General features: G+C 42.1%; 1 protein-coding gene across 1 annotated transcript in view; it reads right to left on the bottom strand.

Moving 5' to 3' along the window:
• The window catches only part of samd10b (sterile alpha motif domain containing 10b), a 71,868-nt gene extending 56,593 nt beyond the window's left edge, over window positions 1–15,275 (bottom strand). The window contains exon 1 of the mRNA XM_050066128.1: window positions 14,908–15,275. Within this exon, the coding sequence (XP_049922085.1) occupies window positions 14,908–14,920 (13 nt within the window). The 5' untranslated portion in view covers window positions 14,921–15,275. The remainder of the gene's footprint in view (window positions 1–14,907) is intronic.
• Between the last annotated feature and the right edge of the window lie 7,861 nt (window positions 15,276–23,136).

Genomic DNA, 23,136 nt, shown 5'->3' with positions numbered 1-23,136 from the left:
ATGTGGTGGTTCACTTTTACACTGTGATCTGTAGCCTATAGTTCGGCTTTAGCTTCTAACTATCTTTGTCTTTTTAACCTGTTGTTGCTGCTGAGTCAGTTTGACATCCTGGATATATCCTTCAAACACAGACTGTAGACCCCTCTGTCTGCTTCTCTCTGGAATCACTGCTTCATTTTTCCAAAAATATGATAATATTTCCTCAGGGAGTGCAGTTAGTTACAGTTTGGGCTCCATGCTTACTGTGACAGCTTGTTGGACCATCACAAAGGGGCGGGGCTTAGTGAAAGGTCAATTCACTCCGTTTGCTGAATGACTGACGAAGGTTGACTGAGGTTTTCACCCGTGCTCTATCACTGTCCCCTTTAGCTTTTTGTGTTTTGCTCTTTTATCAATTCTCTTCTTTTTCTCTTTGCTAATCCTGTCGTGGTATATAATCACAAAATATAACATAAAAAATAAAACCTCTGCTACAGCTTTCTTTTAACTGGCTAACGTACTACTGACTATTATTGATTATTATGATTATTTCATCTGAATTTGCGGGGAATCTGACCTGGGGGCAAGCACTGAGAATAACCGTATAGAAATAGCCAGTCCTCTTGCTGATGGCCTTGTTTGCTCATGTAGGTCATATACAGGCATCAGTATTAAATTAAAACTGTTTTATAACTAGTTAAAAACTCCTTAAAGTAACTTCTAAAACAAAAATGCTGAAGAGTTGCTTGTTCCAGCTTCTCAAATTAGTATTTGTTGCTTTTCTTAGTGGTACAACTTTGTAATTGAATTTACAGTATTCGGGGTGTGGACTTTTTCACTTTTTAGAGTAAATTCATCAATTAACTGATTAAAAAAATGTAAAAAGGGAATAAATAATGAAAATAATTGTTGTTGCCCTTCCCAGCACAGACATTTATAAAATTCATGGCACATCTTATATAGGATCAGCATCAAATGTTTTTGTGTCTATTTCATTGTCAATTTTAACACCAAACATTCTCACTTATCATCAGTATGATTGAACTCCCATCCACAGCTACAATCTCTTCAAAAACAATAGCTAGTCAATGTAATTAGGTGATTGAGAAATTACTTCCTTTACCCATTTGCGGTGGCAAATACATCACAGCGCACCATCAATGTCAGGTTTTCAAACACTATTAGCTCTCTATTGATAACTCCCCTAATGTTGACTTGTAATGACGCCAGATGTTTCACAGGCGGCACAGTGCAGTAGAGACTGCTTGGGGCTCCTCTTAGAGACCCACCAATTAATCAGCCTCTGTGTGTGTGCGTCCATTTCAATGTGTGCGAGAACACGCTTGTTAACGCTTGCTAACGCTGCCACTTTTCATGGTGTGTGTCTGATTTCAGTACTTCTGTTCCAACATGGCAGCACCAAACCAGCTCCCATTCCTACACTCTCTTCCACTCCACTGAACCGTTTCCTTATTATCACCCTGGTACTCAGACATCAGACAATCGCGCGCACACACACACACACACACACACACACACACACACACACACACAACTAGACACACCCCAATTATCCCTCAGACACGTCATGTTAACAATGGGGCATTAATAGCACATGCGTGAGCAACCCCATTTACTCGCCTTTTCTCTTTCTATGTCACCAACATACACTCACGTCTGTGCCATTACATCTACTCATATTAACGCACTGCCTAATTGTGGTCCATTTTCACTTTAGATGAGGGAGGACAAGAGAGAAGAGCTTTATTATCCAACCCGTACTCATTTCACTTTCAGCCAAATTAGGTGCACCTCATCCCACCCGATATCCCTCAGCACAGCAACTGCACTTTCCTCGGCTGTCACCCATTACATAGGCCTCTAGACCAGTGTAAAAAGTTTGTCTGTCTCGTCTCTGTTGATCCTTTCTGAAAAGCTCTTCTTCCATCTTTTGATGACACAAAGATTCTTGCAAACTTAATACGTGACTTGTGTCAGTTTTTATTCCCAGCGGGAAGATCTGTCTCTGTGCCACAGTTGGTGGCCCGCGAGTGCAAATGTGTGCGCGAGTGCATGAACTGTATGTATGATGAGTTATGTGTGTGGAAGTATGTGTGTCGGCTTGTGTGTGTTTGCTCCTGCCAAGACCCAAAGCCTGCAGAGCACCAGTGACCTGATATGTAGGGCGAGACCGTAACGCTGGGATGACAGCTTAGAGCCCGCCCCCACTAACTCTGACTGACAGCCCTGTAACCTCGGCTGCCTCCCGCGACAATGCTTCGGTCTTGCTTCTACTTTAACGTCTGTCATTCCAAGCTCAATATAACAACTATTTCTGGGGCAAAGTTCTATAAAAATGCCGTAACAGGACCGGAGGAAAAGTCAAAATCAGATGAAATAAAATGAGAAGTAAGGACTTGCTTTCAGGGCGATACATTGGGATGCAAACTGATGGCTTTTATTCCTTAAAGGGACTGTCAAGAGCTGCAAAAGTCTTACATTGCCCTGGGTGCTCACAGAGTCAAAATACACATGGCTGTACAATGTGGATTTTTCTGTCTTTCATTCCTACAGCCTTTGTGACCAATGCAGCACTCAGGCGATCACATCCCGCTGCCTCTATCTCCCACTTTTACGGGACAAATCCCTCCTAATCTACGGATAAGGTACAACAGCCACATGTCTCAGTGGATTTCAACAAAATCAGGTCAAAAGGGTGCAGACGCTCTAAAGAGCATTATTGTACACAAAGAGCGCACAGCCAGTTTTCCCACCACTTGATGTAAAGGAAGCAAAAGACCAAAGTAAAGGATTAAAACCACCACAAATCCAAAGAAAACTGGGGTAAAAAGAAAAACAGTGACATCAAGAAATAAGAATTCTCGCTTGAGCTACAGGTTTGAAACTCCAAATAAAGACGCAGATCAAAGTGAAATATATTTCTTTTGTTAAATATGATCTGTAGATGTTTCATAAGCGGCTCTGGCATCATAGCCCCAGTCTCTTTCTGAGAATGAATCATTTAATAGGAAGTCAGGCAGGGCACATGAGGTAGTGGGTTACATTTAGGCAAAAAAGGATCTCTTCTGTTCAGCCTCCAGGACATTTTCTGGGCTGTGACATTAAGAAAATCACAGTCAGTTCTTTTTTTTTTGTGGCTAAAAGGCAGAAAATCAGATTATATGTACACGCAAACAGCAACCTGCATGTCACATTAAACTACTTAAATATCCATGTGGCTGGAGCGCACGTTATAAACCTTTGCAATATATATTTGACATGGCGTGAGGCATTTCTTGAGAGTGCCATATGGCTTTTATATATCTCAGCCAGAGCTTCCTCTGGGCTCAGTGAGTTTGGGAGGGGAAAAAGGGAAACATTTTAATGAGCATGCAAAGGATGGTGGGATTGACGTAATTGGAGAGGGGCTCTTTTTAATGTTACTCCAGAGAGATACCGCAGGGGGATGACAAGAGAGAGCTTAGAGAGAGGAATGTTGCAGAAAAATAAGACGATGGGATGGAGGTGAGAATGTTCTGGTCCGGTCCAAATTGAACAGATTTCTGGCATCAAATATTCAAGATATTTTAGACAGAATTTGGCATTAACCTTAACCCTGAACCCTATCACAGTCTTATCTGGAGTCCCACCACCTGCAGCACAGGACTTCCCAGTGATAAAACAACATGTTCTTGGCCAGAGCCTTCACTCTTTTTCCTTTTTTTGTCCACACTAAAGTCAGCTGAATGTACATATTCTCCTCCTAACTGGTATTGGTATTATTTATTCCACTCACTGTTTTTTATTTGATTGATTTATTTAATTTTAGTTAATTACTATATTTTATTTTATTTTATTTTGTTTTATTTTATTTTCATTTCACTTAATTTAATTTAATTTAATTTAATTTAATTTTATTTTATTTTATTTTATTTTATTTATTTATTTATTTTGCTAATTACTTAATCAGAGTGTCTATTTGTGCTCCAATGACAATAGTAACACAGCTGCTATTTGGCTGTTTACACCCATCGTTATGATGTGTTATGGATCCCACTGCTTGCTGTGATTGGCTAACGCTCGTCACATTGACACATCGGGGTCAAGTGGGTACCTCCGGGCTGAAAATATAAAGTCAACATGAAAGTGCCATTAACTGCAGTTTCATGAATGTCCACCCATAGACCCCCATGTTAAAATGCCCAACTTTACAGCAGAAATAAACATGTTTACAGCCTGCTACGAAAAAGTTTTTTTTTGTCTCTATAGCTAATTTCCCCCTTGATGACAATTGTAGAGTGGGTGAATTTTTATATAACTCAAGACTTTACATTTTACTAAGACTTAAGGTTATGCATAATTAAGGGCGGGCTTCTTTGAGCGACAGGCTGTCTGCTGATAGTGTCCTCGGGTTCTCAGTCAGATCCACCCCTCACTCCTCCACTACGCCATCCTCTCGCCCGATTATGGTCACCTCTGGCTCCAAAATATTAAGATGGCGACGGACGATATGCTAAACTTGAGGCTTCAGCATGGGAGTCCACACACCAATGGGTGGCGTCACTGTAGTTATATCAATTCTTTTTTAAATCTATGGTCGAGGTCGGAAGGGGTTAGGATTAAGCAAAGGAGGTCATGGTAAGAGCTAGTACTGGCGGATCTTGGTTATTCTCTGAAATTAAAGTGATGAATTTACAAGAAAAAACAAATGCACTGTTAGAAAGTCAGGTGATGTAGTATAAAGACAGAGATAGTAGGATGTAGTGGGTGAGGATGTTTAGCACAGAGCCTTCACACAGGAGTCAGAGTACTGTGTGAGTCACTAGCCCCGTTTATACTGCCTGTTCAAATTGGGAATATCCTCCTGAAACCTGAACTTTTGATTGGTATGCATTTTCAGTTTCTCCTAGCTATAGGCATCAGTAGGACCTGATAAGTATAAAAAACTAAACACTGTCAACAACAATAAAGTCCCAGTGTCCTAGAAATTAGAAATTAACAAAAAATTCCTTATTAACAGTGTCTTAGCTTGTTACTGTCACTAAAACTGGTCAAATTTGTTGTCATATCCAACCACAAACATTATTAATCATAAATAAACAAGTTTTAACCATAAAATTTGATCAGGTTTTGGACCTTGACTTGGCAGAGATGGCTGCCATCTTGTTTTTACATGGATTTGTGGATTGTGAAAATTATCCTTCCGCATGTTCACCAATGGAAACATCTTTTACTTCCTCGAGATAGTCAAGTGTGATCATCTTCTTGGCGCTCCGCCAGGGCCACTAGATGGGGAAAAAAAAGTGTCCACGAATGAGGACAATAGGCCTAACTTTAACAGAATGAAGTATGAGGTCAAGTAAACCCAAAATGTAAGGTCCTCATATGAGGACGCAGGGTCTCAGGAGGATATCATGATGCCTTGCCGTCTCGCCGTTTTGTATATAAGGCACAACTGCTGAAATGGTTGGACAAAGTTGCCCCGCCTCTAAGTCGGGAACAGAGGTACTAACAGCACCAAAACAATGTCTGTATAAATGGAACAGCCAAAAGGATGGGATCATGGGCAACATGGATGACATTTTTAACTTTTATGCGTGCCACCCGCCCATGGGAGATTTAAAAAGTAGCTGTTAGTAGTTAGCAGCTGACTCAAACAAGAAGAAGAGCGGCTGAGAATGGCAGCAAATTGGGAAAACAAGGAGGTCTGGGAGCTCCTTACCCTCCGAGCAGAGGACAAGATCAGCCGCCATATAACAGGGATGGTAAGTAATTGTTATTGCTGTCATGCTATGCCATTGCTATTGTTTACAAAGCGCTACTGGCATGTGTGTTATTTGTCACACTACAGGCCGACAAACTTAAACGTTGCTTGGATGTCAAGGAATATACATCCAGGTGTGAATAGCCATTGTTTTCTGAGGACAACTGGGTGAAAACAGTATCTGCCTCACTCTTCTGTCTTTTTCCGTAACCACTGTGAAGGATTGGGAACGTAGATGGGAGGAGTTAATGAATATGGGAAGGTCGGGTCGAAGAAGTAGCTTGCCTTGTGTTCTTATAAAAGTTTGTATGCCTTGAATATGAAATCAGAGACCAGTTCATTCTGACCTCTTAGATGTGCTATTGCTTATTGTCTGTAATGCTGTAATGCTCAATTAAAAGATTTGAGAAAGAAAGACAGATGAAATGGGGATGGGAACAGCTGAGAACAAATGCAATGAGAGCGTGAGGAAAAAAGCTGTAATGAAGGAAGAATGTTAGTTCCAGAGGTTAAAGAGAGTCGCAGAGAGTTGAGCTGCATTTAAACAACTCTTTCTCCCCACCTCGTCTGTGGAATTGACACGCTGACACTTGGCTGCCTATTGACATGGTAAATTGAGGGCCCATTCGAGCAGCACTGTGACAGCCAGAGGAGGCCATAGACCCTGTCAGAGCCGTATATATTCACAGGGTGCTATTACAACGCACATCAGGGGACGCAGCACGAGAGGGGAGAGAAAGACAGTGGAATGTGCACAAAGAAGTACGCAACAGAAGGTGAACCGTATGGAGGTCGGACGATTTTTTATTTTTTTTAAGTGTGTGAAATATAGGCTAGAGCAGCAAGAGGAGGGGAAGAGAGAAAGGGAACGGCTAAAAGGCTGATAAGAGAAGACAGAAAGCAAAATTGATTTCTATTTTTGGAAGAGGTATGACCGATGAGTGGAATGAGTCTAAAACATGTTCAATTTCAAAGTCAGACAAACACACACACACTTATATGCACACATACATTTTGTGTATGCATATAAACTATCTCACATGCAGATCAAACCTGTCGCAGATCATGCTACAAGATTGCAAATGGCAATGTAATTGCTTTTGCGGGCGGGTGAACGTGACTCGTGCTCCTGAGTGTGTAAGGATGTCTGCCTTGTTATGGTGTAGCTGGAGCCATTAGCCATTTGGTTTAATGGGCAATCTGCACCACAGGCTCCACTGACCCCCGGCACTCGGTAGGAGGAGCAGGCCAACCTATTAACAAAGAGTGAAAAGCTCCGAGCTTACCCTATCGCACGAGGCCACACTTAATTAGACTGTTTGTTTAGCAGACTCTAATGGGAGGGATGGCGAGTGGGGGGAAAGGTTGACTGCTCTCCTTGAAACTGCGGGCTGAAAGACATCTGGCCAAGGATGAGGCGGAGGACGTGAGGATATTAGTGGAACGTGGCCTCATCACGTTTGGCGCTATCTCATTTTCTCAGGACAGATGGTAATGATGGAAAGCAACAATGGACAATATTCATAAATGGTAAATTGAGTCATTACAATTCCATTAGCATAATTATAGCTTAAAATAAAAGTACACAAATACTTTATCTGAGAGGCCAAAACACATTGATTAAACTGATTAAGCAGGAAAAAATTCAGCGAGAAGGAGACGGAGAAAGAGACAGTGATTGAGTTTGTATGTATTAAGTCAGTAAGTAACAACAGTGCGGTACATGAGGGATACAACCCCTGTATGAAATTATACCTAATTAGCGCAATCCTTCAGAAAAATTACATTTCTCTTTTTCATCCATCCCTGTACCCTTTCAGGCCCTCTCCCCTGATCCCTCTCCCTGCGCAGAAGGCTAATTAAAGGAGAGAAATTGGATATGGGCCTGTGCGCACTCTAATTCAGGGAGAGGAAGTAGGAAGGAAGGAAGGAGGGGGGAGAAGTCGGACCCGGGACAAGGGCACTGGATCAGAACAGTGAAGCCTTGTCATTTCTGGAAGTATTAACAGGATGGCAAGGTTACTGGATGAGACAGTTGAAGTGTGACGCCTCAGAACAGAATCCAAGAATCTACCACACTCCTGTTCCTTCCTGTTAATCCACTGCTGATTTATGCTGAAGCGGACTCTGCTCTTTTACCACTTCATCAATCTCTGAGAGGCCTGTAGGACTAGAGCATAAATGTTTATCTACTTAATCATCCTCCGTCCACCCCTGCACACTGGGTCAGAGGTCAAAACGGTTGGCGGACGGTCTGAGAGGGCCACTTGACAAATCCATTAGATCAATAACTCATTTGTAAAGTTCTCCATCAACACCAACTCTGTAAAAAATTTGATTACGGCATTTCTATAACTGCAAGCAATCCCAACGACCTGTATCCTGAGATACAACATGGGTTCCTTTAAGGATAATTCCTGTGTATTTTGGTCTTATTTCCATAGTTTTGGCCACAATAATAACTTCAAATGATGTCACTGCAGTCAGGGAGTTTACCAGACCTCTGTAACCTGCTCCTCGTCTCTGTTTGAGGCTAGAGGCTACATTAGCTGCCACTAGCATAGCACACCTGAATCTCTAACCAAACTGTCAGTGGTTGAGTTACATTGTGGTTAAAGGTGTCCTCTTCCTTTCCCCATTTAAAGAAGTCTTGTGAAAGTGTTTTAACTCCTAATATGTGAACACGGTATGAACCTGCACTCGTATAGCCCCTTTCTAGTCATCTGACCACTCAAAGCCTTTTTTACATAATGAGTCACATTCACCCATTAACACACTCACACACCGCTGAACATGCAGACTGGGGGAGCCAGGGATTGAACCGCTGTGGATTCGAGTGCACAACCCACTCTACCTCTGAGCCACAGTTGCCCCCGGTATGGGCACCTACCTCATCCCCTTTTTAAAACATTCATAAACCTGCTCTCGGGAAGACGAGTTGCTGCAGCAACCAAGAACATTTATAAAATACCTTTCACACAAAAAGCAATAACTATATACACATTTCTTGCACCAGAACCATTGTTACTGTTGTCTGTACTGTGCATGTTATGTTATTTATTGTATGTATTGTGATTTCACTAGGATATTTTTATCCACCTGTGAAGCCAAAGGCATATTTCCAAATTTGTGGGCAATAAAGACTTTATTTTTATTATTACTGTTGTTGTTGCTCTGAATATTTACAAGAATATGTGGCATGAAAAAGACTACATCTCTGGTTCTGTTGCATTCTGGTCACTTTTATTTTAAGCTGTTCATCATCAGTGCAATCATGTTTAAGGAGTGCAATTAATAAAATTATTAAATTGGGGGAGAACTCCTTTAAGCTGTCGCACAGTCATCCAGATTTCAAAGGAAATTTTAGAGAGACAAACTAAAATTATTATCGATCACAGATTATAGACTGATTTCTTCATGCAACTTTCATCCCCTAAACTTTGTGTAGTTGTGCCGGAACACATTTTGTCTTTTCAAAGAGTGATTGCACACACAATAAAAATCACATATCCCTTAAACACCCTGACACACCAAACCAGTCAGTGTCAGGCCGTCAGTGATCATCTTGCTGTAGTTTTTGCAGCGTGTCTCAATGTTGGCACTAGTCGGCCATCATTGGCTTTTTATTACCCGATTCAGCATGTTGAATCATAGACATCAAAGAACTAGTGGCGACTAGGAGCTCTTTAGTAGAAATGGTTCATGTTAGTGTTCACTAGCGCTCTGTTCTTTCAACATGGGGTTGTGTTGTTAATGTGCTAACTGGCTGACGAGCTTATTGACTCTGTCCTGGTGGTCTCCCCGTTTCCCTTTTTGAATGACGAATAAAGTCTATTGCCGCCTGCTGCTATGGGGTTATTTCCCCTCAAGCAGGAGCAGAACGTACGTGCTGGTTGGCCATGTTCAAGTGCAACTCTGGCTGAGACACAGGCGACGTGAGGCGATGCAACAGTCGGCCTTTCTTGCCGCTAGTTTTGTGTGTCTGGGCCTCAAAATGTCATTCAACTGAGGGAACAATTTATGAGCACTTCTCCAGTCAGTCTTCATCACTCTTGTCAGGACATTTAGAGAATTTCAGACACTGAAGCAGTTTATACAAACACATCCCTCTTTGTCTCCTCTCTGCCTCCGTCCACTTTGTCTTTATTCGTCTCTCTCAGGGTCTAAAATCCACAGGCTCAGGCCAGGTGCAGCTGCAGGGCTGCGGTGGATCAGAGAGTTGATGATGGATGACAGGAGGGCGTGTGTGCGTGTGTGTGTTCAAAAGGATTCTCCATGCATTATATTGAGTGACACACTCCCTGCTGTGGGGAGGAAAGGGATGACGATGGACAGGGGAGAGAGGTTAACAGCTTGCATGCTCTCTTACACGCACATGAAATTGCTGTATAACCCCATTTTGCCCGCTGTAACTGAGAGGGTTAACAGACTATTACCGCATTACTTTACCACAGAGGCCAGAAACACATTTGGCTCCAACACCAATTGCGCCAAATGGACGCTGTCTCCAGCAGGCAACGTAACACATGCCAGGGAAACAACAAAGGGTGTATTTGTCTGTGTAAAGCTAACAATCCACACCCCCGCCTCCCCCATCGTCCCACCCACTGAGGTGCTGGCTTCCCCTCTGCTTCATCTACATGTTCACACACACAAACATCAACACAAACATGGACCCAAACACACGCACGCACCCACACGCACGCGTACAGATTGGAATCCTGTGGCATAGCAGGAGCGCCCCACTGGAAAGGGGCGATTATTTCACAGTTGAGCGAGCAGATGACTTTGTGACCTGATGTGAAGAAAGGGCGTGTTTGTGTGCTGTGGAGGATTTGAGGAAAGGGTTAACAACAATCTAGACAGCTGATAGTTTTCCTACACACAAGACCAACATGGAAGATGTAATTATTTCTACATTAGGACAAAATTAGGATTTCTAAGACGACTACAAGCAATTAATCCATCATGTGTACTTTTTTTTAATAAGAGGCGTCAGTGTTTTTCTTTTTTTTGTGATTTAACTGTCTTTTAAGATGGAAAATCCTATTAAATCCTCTACGTTTGGGAGACTGTACACACACTTCTCTACATCTGTTAGCCCCCTTCCTACTCACATGTCCATTATGTAGACAGCGAGTAGACACCATCGACCCTCCTACAGCGGGCTATCTACCCACATGCCCAGAGAGACACGGGGGTTGAGACAAATAAATAGGCTGCTTTTGGATTCGGATCCAGCTGTTTGCTCGTCTCCATGCGAGCCTGTCAGGTTGATGGTGAGCACATATGTCTAGCAGTGTACGGATGGATGGAGGCCACCCTGGCATTCTCTACCCAGGCCAAAATCTTTGGATATCCTGCATGCTGGGCTTAGCCAGGCCTGCCTCTTGAAGTGGAAACACACACACACACACACACACACACACACATGCACACACGCTGGGTTGCCCCCATGCCTATTTTTGATGTGAATAGGGGATGGATCATGCTGCTCTCTCTCTCTTCCTCCTCTGAAAAAAAAACAAACCCAACTCCTGGATGACGAGCACTGGACAATACAGTGGCCCAGTAGCATCATTTGTATGGTTGCTTATCTCAGATATGACAATGCAGCCAGATGTCCTGGGCGATTCAAGCAAACGTCTGATGCATTTCATCCACTCTGAATGGCCAAAACATAGAGGGGGCATAATTATATAGCGTGACTCGCAGTGCGGCAGGCAGCAAGACGAAAAATGTAATTCTCTCTGCAATTTACATGAAGATGAGACAAATAGTGTCTATTAATGCAGATCAGTCCTGGTAACTGATAGAGTCACAGGCCTGCAGCCGACAAACCACCTGACAATGAAACAACAACCTCCTGACAAATGGAAATCAATGTGAACATTACCAATCAACTCAGCTATCACGCTGCACATACACAACATAAAACATTCACAGTTATGAAACTGGGACGCATGATGCCTCACGGTGAAATGTGGAATAGTTTGATTTTGCTCTCTCTATATTTTGAGGATGGAATAATGGATTTGTGTGTCTATTTTTCATTAGAGAGTCAAAGGAACAGTGTGTAAGATTTAGGGGGATTTAGTGGCTGAAACTACTCCCGGTTAGAATTTCTTCAGTGTTCATTGTTCGGGAAGTTTTTACCAGGAGCCAGATTATCCCCAGAGGTCTCTCCCTCTCCAAAACAAACAGACTAGGTGATAAAAACAGTAAATAAAGAAGTTTCAGTTTACAAATCAGTGTTTCCCCAACTCTCTTTGGCTTATTGCAGACAGGCTGCTCGCCTAGCACCTGCTAATATGTGCTCACCTTATTTATGATCCAAACATTCAGGAGGTTTTTACCATGAGCCGAATTATCCACAGATGTTTCCTCCTCCGAAACAAACGCACCCAGTGAATTAAACCAGTAAAAACACCGAATAAAGCAGTTACAAATCAGTGTTTCTCAAACACTGTTCGCTGAGACCTGCTTATGTGTGTTCACCTTTTTTCTCTTATAATTTAAGATCCAGATCAGGAGATTTCGCGGGAGCCAAATTATCCTCAGAGGTCTCTTCCTCCCTAAAACAAATTGACTAGTTAAAACACTGAATAAAACTGTTTCAAGGTAATAAAAATCAGTGCTTCTCCGACACTCATCGCGGAGCAGCTGCTAACTACAGTGACCAAAGCGAAAAATGAAAATGGCCCTAATTTGAGCCAGTTTTTGATTTGTCCACTCTGGGTTACTGTAGAAACACGGCAGCGCAACATGGTAATCTCCACAGGCGAGGGCTCGCTCCCTATGTAGATATGAAGATATAAACGGCTCATTCTGAGGTAACAAAAACACAATGTTTCTTATTTTCAGGTGATTATATACTCAAGAAAAAATACTTATTATATAATACTCCATTTCTGCCAATAAATCCACCTACATCCTACACACTACACCTTTAACTTTTATATTGATTACATTCCCACCAATTGTTATCCAGTTCTGCATAAAATGGCATAAAACATTTTTTAAAATCTGCTCTCTTACAACAGTCTGTGCTGTAACATGCAAATGAGAAATATTCGTAAATCTTATGGGTCCCTGCTTCTGGTTGTTGGTTGCAAATCAAACCACGTGCGTGTCCTCAAACAGCGCTACAGTCTTATTGGACCAACAGTCTTTAAAGTTAAAGTGGCACAGCACACTGTCAGCATGGCATCAACGCCCAAGGCGCTGAGTAAATTAATGATGCTTAAGTAAACTTTGGATTAATTATAGATAGCCCAATGTGTCACTGGGCATATATGCATATCTGACTGAGTGTCCTACCTGCAGCCATGCTAATGAAGAGCTAACCTGCCTCGGTAGACAGAGGACAGATGGAAAACACACTTGGCATTGGCACCACACTGATGCTCTCACACGCGTTATTGCCCTTGAGCAGAGAGAGCCTCTGATTAGGCTTCACTTAAGTTAGTTAGCCTGGAGCAAACACCAGCCAACCAAGCACAGGGAAGAAAAAGGGACAGGACAACAACAGCAATGAGACAAACAATACAGAAATATTCAGGAGCTTTTTATGCGCAGTATATTCATGGATATTCAGCTTTGTCCCTGAAGCTGGAGAAGTGGGTAAGATATCTCAGGGGCCTGAAAACAGATACGTTTTTTAAGCTGAAGTGACATGAATGTGACCTCATCTGGTAAAGATCAGTTTCATGCTCTCTCATGTGATGTTTGAATGACATCAAACTGGTAATTAATCAACTATTTAAAAAAAAAAAAAATCTCAATAGTTTCAGTGATTTTTCTTTTTTAGGTATTTTTGGGGGCTTTTTAGCCTTTAATGGATAGGACAGACAAGTGTGAAGGGGGGAGAGAGAGAGAGAGAGAGAGAGAGAGAGAGAGAGAGAGGGAGTGACATGCAGCAAAGGGCCACAGGCTGGAGTCGAACCTGGGCTGCCGCAGCAACAGCCTTGTACATGGGGCGCCTGCTCTACCACTAAGTCACCGGCACCCCAGTTTCAGTGATTTTTCAAGCAAAATTACCAGACAAGCTCTGTTTCCAGCTTCTCAAATGTGACAATTTGCTGCTTTTCTCTGTTTTATAACACAACGACTATGAAATTAGGATTTGGACTGTCGGTCACACAAAAAGAGGAATTTGAGGATGTAATCTTGGGCTTTACAATTCTCTGATGGGCATTTTTCACTATTTTCTGACATGTTATTGACCAAAGTACTGTTATTTGCAGCCCCAATCCAAACCACAAAAGAGAAATCTACATTTCTCTAATCTACGCTTAAAAAAAACCATGCATATTTGCATATATAGTTCAAGCTTTTTAAATTTTACTTTAGTTTGGGTTTTTAGTTGGGTAAAATGGATGACCGTTAGGATGTACTGCAGAAATTTTATTACAAACAAATGACAATGATCCTCGGTCAAGCTCTGGGGCTCGACTCCTTTGATTTCAAACATCACAGCAGAACGCAATATTTACTTTTGTATCAAAAGCACATCTGTTTACAGCGTTTTGTCTCTATTATCAGTCAAACAAAAGAATGAGGAACAAAGACTGCCGCCTCATTGTTATAATCCCCAGCTGTAATTTATCCAGGTGAGGCAGGTGCTGGCCCACAAATACAGACTGTCAGGTACAAACAGACCATGATAAACACTGAACTAGTTCCCTTTACAGTACACAGAATAATTTAAGGGCTACAATGAAAATACTCCACAACACTGCATCAGTGAAAAGCTTATTTAGATGCCTTTCAGCTCTGTGGGTCATTCATGAGTTTCAGAGAGGATTATGTAAAATTCAGAGTCACACTTTGGCTTGACAGCATCTGATATCCTGTCAGATGCAATTTAGATGATTTTTGTTTAGGATAATGGAGATCCTGCAGGTTATCATTAATTGCAGGCTTTTGTGATCTCTGCAGCTTACAGTAAGGCTTCTGATGAACCATAACTCAGTCCGTTTTACAATAACAGTATTATTACATTGCAGAATAAGCACATGCCCCCCTAATGTGGTCTAATGTGCGATTAATAAAAAAAAATCTCAAAGTACTGTAAGGTCACTGTGAACTCATTGCTGAGTCCCTGTATGGACACTGTGACGCTTGTTACATGCTCCAGTGAAAGCAATAGTAAGCGCTCCTACCGTCCACAGCCATAGTCGGTCTCAGCGTGTATCTCTCCGTGGTGTCAACAGGACTCTCCCATTCTCCTGCCAGATGGATGAAATGTTCTGAGTGTGAGGATAAAGAGCGCTTCTTGCCCTCTCTCACCTCCTACGTGGACATTTGAGATGTCCCTCAGTGTGATCGTACAGAGAAAAGAAAAAGAAACCTGGATCACACTCTCCCTCTCTGTCGGTTCACGGCCATTTGTTCGTCCGGGACGCCGGGACCAGTCCGATATGAAGCGGCTCCTTCTGAATCTCCGCCCCCCTCTCCGTACCTGACCGCCGGGAGACAAAAGGTCATTACGCCCCGACACCACCAGCTGTTACTGGATACAGACTAGATACTGCTCTCTGTGTGTGTCTCTCTCTCTCTCTCTCTCTCTCTCTCTCTCACACACACACACACACCCGCAAACTGGCACACACTCACGCCCACATTGGTATTATTATAGTAACCATAGGCTACAATAGGATTATTACTTTGGATCTTTTATTCAGAGAATATATTCCAGAAAAGTAAAACATTTTGAAATATTTTTTATCAAAGTGACAAAAATAATACAACCATAGGGTCACCTGAAAAGCCCAGTCCCCATGAGAAAATGTTGGCATTGTATGTTTCTGCAAACCACAGATATGGTATGTTCCATAGATATCCAGTGTTTCTGAAGTGTCACAGTAAATGAGCTGACTCTGTCATGTGAGGTGGAGGACATGGTGGATGGCATTACACCAAGGCAAGATGCCTACCAAGCCTCAGACCACTGTCAGAGAGCAACAAACAACAAAACTGTTTTTAGCAAGTCAACACTGTGTTTACAGTAGCTTTTTAGCCACCAAATGTGGGTGTTTTTAGCAACCTGTTGCTATGTTTCCATCAGGGATATTGCCAGGAAAAGTGTTTTTTTTTTTTTTTTACAAAGACATTGTTTACCAACACATTGCTGCATTCAGAAGTGGGATGGTGTCACAAAAATAGTTGTTTTTTACAGAGACATTTCTGTATTTTCAGTTGGGGTAGTGCCACAAAAAGAAGACTTTTGGGTTTGTTTGTTTTTTTCCAAGACATGTATGTATTTCCAGCCGGGAAAGTGCCATGAAAAGTATCTGTTTTTTTATCAAGATGCCACTGTGTTTCCAGCCAGGACAGTGCCACGAAAAGCAATTGTTTTTTACTAAGACATTGCTGCATTTCCAGCTAAAGTGGGCTTTTTTTTTTACAAAGACATCACTGTGTTTCCAGCCAGAATAGTGCCATGAAAAGTATCTGGGTTTTTTTACCAAGATGTCACTGTGTTTCCAGCTGGGATAGTGCTACAAAAAGGGGCTGATTTTTACCAAGACATCACTGTGTTTCCAGCCAGAATAGTGCCATGAAAAGTGTTTGTTTTTTACCAAGACATCACTGTGTTTCCAGCCAGAATAGTGCCATGAAAAGTGTTTGTTTTTTTACCAAGACATCACTGTGTTTCCAGCCAGAATAGTGCCATGAAAAGCATATCTTTTATAACTGAGACATTGCTGCATTTCTAGCTAAAAGGGGTTGGGTTTTTTCAGGGACAAGGCTGCAGTCCCAGTCAAGATAGTGCCATGAAAAGAATCTGTTTTTTACCAAGACATCACTGTGTTTCTGGTTGGGATAGTGCCATGAAAATCACTTGCTTTTTACGTAGACAATACTGTGTTTCCAGCTGGGATAGTGCCACAAAAGCATTTGTTTTTTTACAGAGACATTGCTGCGTTTCCAACTAAAAGTTTTTTTTTTTTGTTTTTTTTACAGAGACAAGGCTGCATTTCCAGTCAGGATAGTGCCATGAAAAGCAACGTCTTTTTAAGGATCATCACTGCATTTCCAGCCGGAATAGTGCCACCAAAGCCAGGTGTTTTAGGCCAAATGATGTGACATGACATAATCTATTCCTAAACATAACCAAGAGGTTTTTGTGATTTAACTTAACCACATGTTACCCACAGTGGTACATAATAACACACAAATGTAACATATCTGTGGTTTGCAGAAATGCCCAATGCCAACTTTTATTCTGGCGATTGGGTTGATTGGCAATAATTACTGGAGCTACTGTGAACTGAGACTAAATGGCCAGAAGGCAAAGTCAGTTTCACATGAGTATTATCAGTATAATTGTGTCTGCCTCTCCAGTCCACACTTGAAGCATTTATGGTCGTGCTTACAGTGGAATTATAGCATTTGTCAAGCTGGGTGAAATCCTCATATTTTTTTTCCCTATGACTACTGGTCGAGATAAAGTTTTACTCACGCCTCTGTTGAAGAGATTTGGGAAAATGCAGGCTGTGGTAAGAGCAAGAAGCACAAGCCTCCTAGTTTTCCAAAAAGCTTCAATTTAACACAAATCTTATGAAATACTTGCTTTTATGTCTGACTGAGAGTAAACACAGAAAGTAGTCGTCTGGGAATCTCTCTATAAGGTCTTCCTTTATTGTATAGCGGCAGCAATGAAAACTGCACAGTGTGTACTACCTTGTCATTTTATTTGTGCAGGTTGCAAACTTGCAGACACGAACCATCGTGTTGCATTCAACCACTGCCTCTCTGTGCAAACAAGCTAAATCAAAAGTTAAGCCCCTGTCTTAGACTGACATAAACAAACCTGCACGCATTCATGAATACAGCAAGTAAGTCAGCCGGCATGTTGACAGTATGGATCAGTTATGCTATGCAGCTCTTTGTGTTTACTTTCAGTCAGACTCTCAGACAGATTTTTTTTTTGAAAGCTAGCAGACTTGCACTCTTTGACCCAAAAGTTTCCAATTTCTCTACAATGGAGGTGGTGAGTAAAGCAAGGTTAGGGCAAATAGTCATAAAGGATAAAAATGTGAAAATAAGATCCAGGTTGTCCAGGGTGTTTTTAAGCGAGATGCAGTGGCATTTTCAGCTGCAATTATGGCACCAAAACTAGTTGTTTTTGACTGAGACGTCAAAGCATTTCCAGTAGTGATTGAGGTACCGAAACAGGGTGTTTTTTAGCAAAACATCTCTGTTTTTCTAGCGCATTTGTGGCACTAAAACTGGGTGCCTTTGACCAATATGTTGAGCCATTTGCAGTGGTGATTTAGGTCTCAAATCTGGTTGTTTATTAGCAAGATGGTGTGGCATTTTCAGCAGTGATTGTTGCACCAAAACAGGGTGTTTCTTAACAAGACGTCACTGCTTTTCTAGCGCATTTGTGGCACTAAAACAGGGTGATTGTGACCAAGATGTTGTGGCATTCCCAGTGGTGATTTAGGTACCAAAGCTGGTTGTTTATTAGCAAGATGCCGTTGCATTTCCAACAGTGATTGTGGCAACAAAACAGCGTTTTTTTTTTTTAGCTTGATGTCACTGCTTTTCTAGCGCATTTGTGGTGCTAAAACTGGGTGATTTTTAGTGAGATATTGCCACCTTTCCAGCAGCAATTGTGGCACCAAAACTGAGTGTTTTTAGCAAGACATAGCTGCATTTCCAGCCCTGACTATGGCAGCAAAACTGGGTATTTAAGGCCAAAACATGTTCTTGTCCTCACTATAACCAAGTGGTTTTTATGCTTAAACATGACCACACTTTAAGCTTCAACATATCTGCTATGATGAACATTTAAATGTTGCATATCTGGGGTTTGCAGAAATGTACAATGTCAATATTTATTCTGGTAACTGGGTTGGTAAAATTGGCGGAGTGCCCCTTTAAGGTGGTGAGCTTCACTGAAACAGCAGAGAAGTCAAGAGCATGTGGGAGCTACCATCTATGCAAACACATGATCTTTGCGCAAACCAAGAAACAGGCACAAGGAGGAGATCCACTGGATGCTTGAAGAAAAACCTAAAAACAGCCGACTCCCGGCACACACCCACGTCAGTCGCTATTTGCCCGTCAAACAGCCGAGCTTCACTTCAAAGCGGAGAATTTGCAAGCAAGTTGTCAATGCGTCTTTGTCAATGTAATCTCACAACATACTCAGCTAATTGAGTCTGCTGCTGTTCAGATGCACACAGTCTGCTCAGCACTGGTGTTTTTTTTTTTTAGCAGAACAGTGAAAAGATATGTCCCTGAAAGACTTTAAGACAGTTCATCAGACTGTGTTGGAAGACGAGGGCCCTCCCCAGAGTCCAGGCACCAAAGGCATCAAAGGGTGAACAACAGGGAACAAAGGACGAGCTGGTCCATCATCAGGGCTTCACTAGAACACATGCTGACCGGGGGTGAAAGCACTATTCACTCGCCCTTACATGCACATACACTCTCATAAATATATATATATCTAACATACTCTTGTTCTCAAACACACACACACACACACACACACACACACACACACGCAGAGACATACATTTGTACGTGCTCACTCGTGCTTTCAAAGACAGAGCTTAATTTAGAGCGTGCTACTGTGTGCCTGTAAGGACATTTTGTCCTGTAAAGAACTGAGCAGTCAAAGCTTGTATCTTTAATTCAGAGGATGGTCAGTGCAGTGAATAATATAATAACAGACTGGGACCTGCAGAGATCGAGGGGTTAGACTTGCAGAGCACTTTTCCATCGGGTTACAGGTGGCAGAAAAACATAAGCAACTCTCGTGGAAAGAAATTTTTGTATAGTGTACAGAGAAACCTGGGGGAATAGGAGCTCAGGGGAATAGAAAATGTTAGTGTTTATAGTCATTCTTTAAACTGTAGTCTGGAATTTCCACTTAGAGTTTGGTTGAAGCGTCTTTTCTTGGCGATAAGCAGTCGTAGAGGGAGACAGTGATGGGAAATAAGCGAGTGTTGGTGTCCCTGTACAGCCATACATTACATCCTGTAAGTAACAGATGATGCCATTAAACTTTTATTGTCAGTATTATACCACCACATATGGCCTGTTCTCCTCGTGCCAAGGTAACTTCATTCTTTTACTGTGACAGTGAAACACACAGACGTAGAAAAATGCATATACACACCAACTAAACTGGCTTACATTTTGTAAAGCAGTTGTAACACAAAAAACAGCATATTTATACTGCAAACAGGCAGATTGTGGCTGATAACATGATGAAAAAAGGAGTGTCTGGGGCCTGTGTTGGAGCTCTGTCTCTCTCGAGAGAGTGAGAGAGCACTTCCTCAAGAGACATAGAGAAGCTATTGATGCTGGAGTGTGGCATCAGCCTTGCCAAAGCTGGTGTCATGGTGAATGGCTGTTCCTGAGCTGGCAGTTAGAAATAATGGTGCCAAATAGGACAGAAAAAAATGGGAAGAAAAGAGCAGTTGAGGAGAAACCGGACTAACCTTGGGTGCATCTAAATGCTCAGAAAGAGAAAAGACTCAAAGAGGTTGGATTTCAAGAGAACATAAGCGTTCTCTTCTGCCTGCACTTAATCTGATCTGAAAGGGAGGGCTCTTTCAGGTGGAAGTGAAAGCAATCTAATGAATTCCCACAGGAAGCTATTTACTCCACTGAGATGAGTGCAGATGATAGAAAGGAATCCACTTTATAGTGTTAAGTTGTGGCCCTGAGCTGTTTTCCTAATCAGAGACCTGGGAGAGTTTTCCGTAATTCCGTGCGCATATTGTAGAGAGGTCTCTTTTGAAAAAGTGTCCCCGCTCTGGATTTATTCAGCATGTGGAGCAAAAGATGACAGAACCTATTTGAGAGATATATTCCCTTCGCCACTCCCTGATCATCACCTCTTGTCTCCTGCTCTACACCCTGTGCATGTGTGCCTTAATATATTTGTGCTCCCGTTTGTGTGTGTGTGTGGGTGTGTGTGTGTGTGTGTGTGTGTGTGCGCGTGCACATATGGGCAGAGAGGGAGCGATGGGAAAGCAAGGCGATTCACATTCCACTCACTCTCTGACGGTGACCTCACTGTTATGCAAATGACCACAGTGTGACAGACACCGTCTGAAGTGGAGCTGTGCTACAAACATAAACTCTCTCTCTCTCTCTCTCTCTCTCTCACACACACACAAACACACACACACACACAGACCTTATGTTTGTGGGTTCAGACCCATGTATTTATCTATTTTCCGTAAATAGTGCCTGTTTCCTCCCCTGTAAAATCTTAACTGAATAAAGAAGAATGCCACCCTGAGGCCTGTGGCTGAATGTCATTGATTCCTTTGATACTGTGGCCACAAAACCAAATGCGCTACATGTGTTTATGTGTGCATGTGTGTGACACAGTGAGATACAGAGAGTAAGAGAGACACAGACAGGAATGTTCCCTATTACAGACGGGGACATATTAAAGGAATAATATGAATAAATCAATGGATTATGGTCTGTGACCTGCACAAACATACTTAGCACACCCAGTTGATTTTGATGTTGGATCATGGAGCCTGGTCTCACTGCAAAGTCATTGAAATCCGGCGCTTGGGCAGTGACTTGCGGCATCAGAAACCAATGAAAAAAGGCATCCTTTAACATCGGCATGATGATCATTTAACGGCGTCCAGTGGTGTCAGGGGAAACGAGGCGGGAAAAGGACGAAAGTAAAAGCATCAAAAGTGCGACTAGGGGCGGACGGGAGGGGTGGTGGATGGCTCTGACAAACACTGACCTTCACCCGAGAGAGCAGTGTTCACAACCCATAAGACTCTAAAGCAAAACCCAGTTCTTCTTTCCTAAACCTAACCTCATGTTTTTGTTGTTGAAGGGAAAAAAAAACATCAGTTCACAGTGTTGTACCAACGTAGTGTGTTTATTTTGAACGAGACAGTATGTAAACAGTAAATTTCCTATGAAAACAGAAGTGTATTTTGAAAGAAGACAATACATGTAACAAGCAGAACTTGACAGGATGTCCCAGAACGTCAACAACTAATGCACCCAGGGTATGTTGCACGTCGTATCTGGACGTGGAAAGTCCATGACCAAACGTCGATATGTGACGAGGTCAGAGTGAGAATGTGTTGGACTGAGAGGACGAGAACGAACAGATCTAAGTGACAAGGTGGGTGCACATTGAAGGATTTGGTGGTACACTGGTGTACAAATATGTGTGAGTTGTCACTACAATGAGGATGTCCAGTGAAGGTCCACTAGTGTCAGAGGGAACAGTTGCTGAAAATCGATGCAAATTTATTCTGAGTGATTATCTTTATTCTACGCTAAAATATTTCTACCCTGATGAGACTGATCTCTGTCAGGATGATAATGCCCCCATCCACAGGGCACGAGGGGTCACTGAATGGTTTGATGAGTATTGAAATGAGAAAAAGAGCTTTGCAGTCATCAGATCACAACACAATTGAGCTATGGAAGATTATGGACCATCACTCACCATCACCATCATCGAAACACCAGATGAGGGAATATCTTTTGTAAAAATGCTGTATCATTCCTCCAGTATGCTTCAACAGACTTGTAAGATTTATGTCATCGAAGATGTTCTGGCAGTGTGTCCCAACACTGTGCTATGACTATTTATGTTGGTTTTACTGTGGCTCTCTGCAATTCTTCACCCACCTCTATCTCTGTCGGCTTGGATGTAGCTGGAAGTTGGACCGAATGAACTTTCAAATCAAACAGTAATAACTTCTTTCGGCACAGACTGAGAAAGAAAGTTGTAGTCAGAGTAAGCACCGGGCCCTACCTAAAAATAAAGACACTGTAAAAACCACAGCTAATGAAAATAGCAGACCCTGCAAGTCAAAAAGAAAAGGCAACAATTGCACCATCACTCATCATCCCTTCTCATCTCGAGTCTCATCTTTGAAAGTCTGTGCACCTCACTCTGGAGGTCACTCTTGTCTCTCTCCAGAGATGGTTCCTTTTGAGCATGATTGCTTTACTATGAGTAGATTTATCTTTCTTTTCCCCAGGTTTTTCACTCCATAAAGTTTCTGTAGATATTTTCTTAGCAATTTAAACTTCAGATAACAGCTTTTTTTTCTTTTATCGCAATACTCTAAAGTAACTGCCATTGATGCCTTTACTAATAGACACACATCAACATAATAAGACCACGTGAATACCATTTCGGTGGCTAAGAGTCCCCCAAAATACACAAGCTGTATCATTACACAAATCAGCAGGACAACTGTTGTCAAGAAGGACAATGGAAATAGTTCAATTTACACAACACAACTAGTTCTACCTGAAGATAATATACCTGAATATACCTTTTACAACTGGAACATAACTTTGATAGCCTCTGCTGTTATAGCAGCAGCATGGGTGTAGATTTCGGGGGGGGGGGGGGGGGG

The sequence above is a fragment of the Epinephelus moara genome, chromosome 16 (genome assembly GCF_006386435.1).
Source record: "Epinephelus moara isolate mb chromosome 16, YSFRI_EMoa_1.0, whole genome shotgun sequence".
Classification (NCBI taxonomy): domain Eukaryota; kingdom Metazoa; phylum Chordata; class Actinopteri; order Perciformes; family Serranidae; genus Epinephelus; species Epinephelus moara.
The sequence above is the reverse complement of the archived record's forward strand: the minus strand, read 5'-3'. Positions and strand labels throughout refer to the sequence as shown.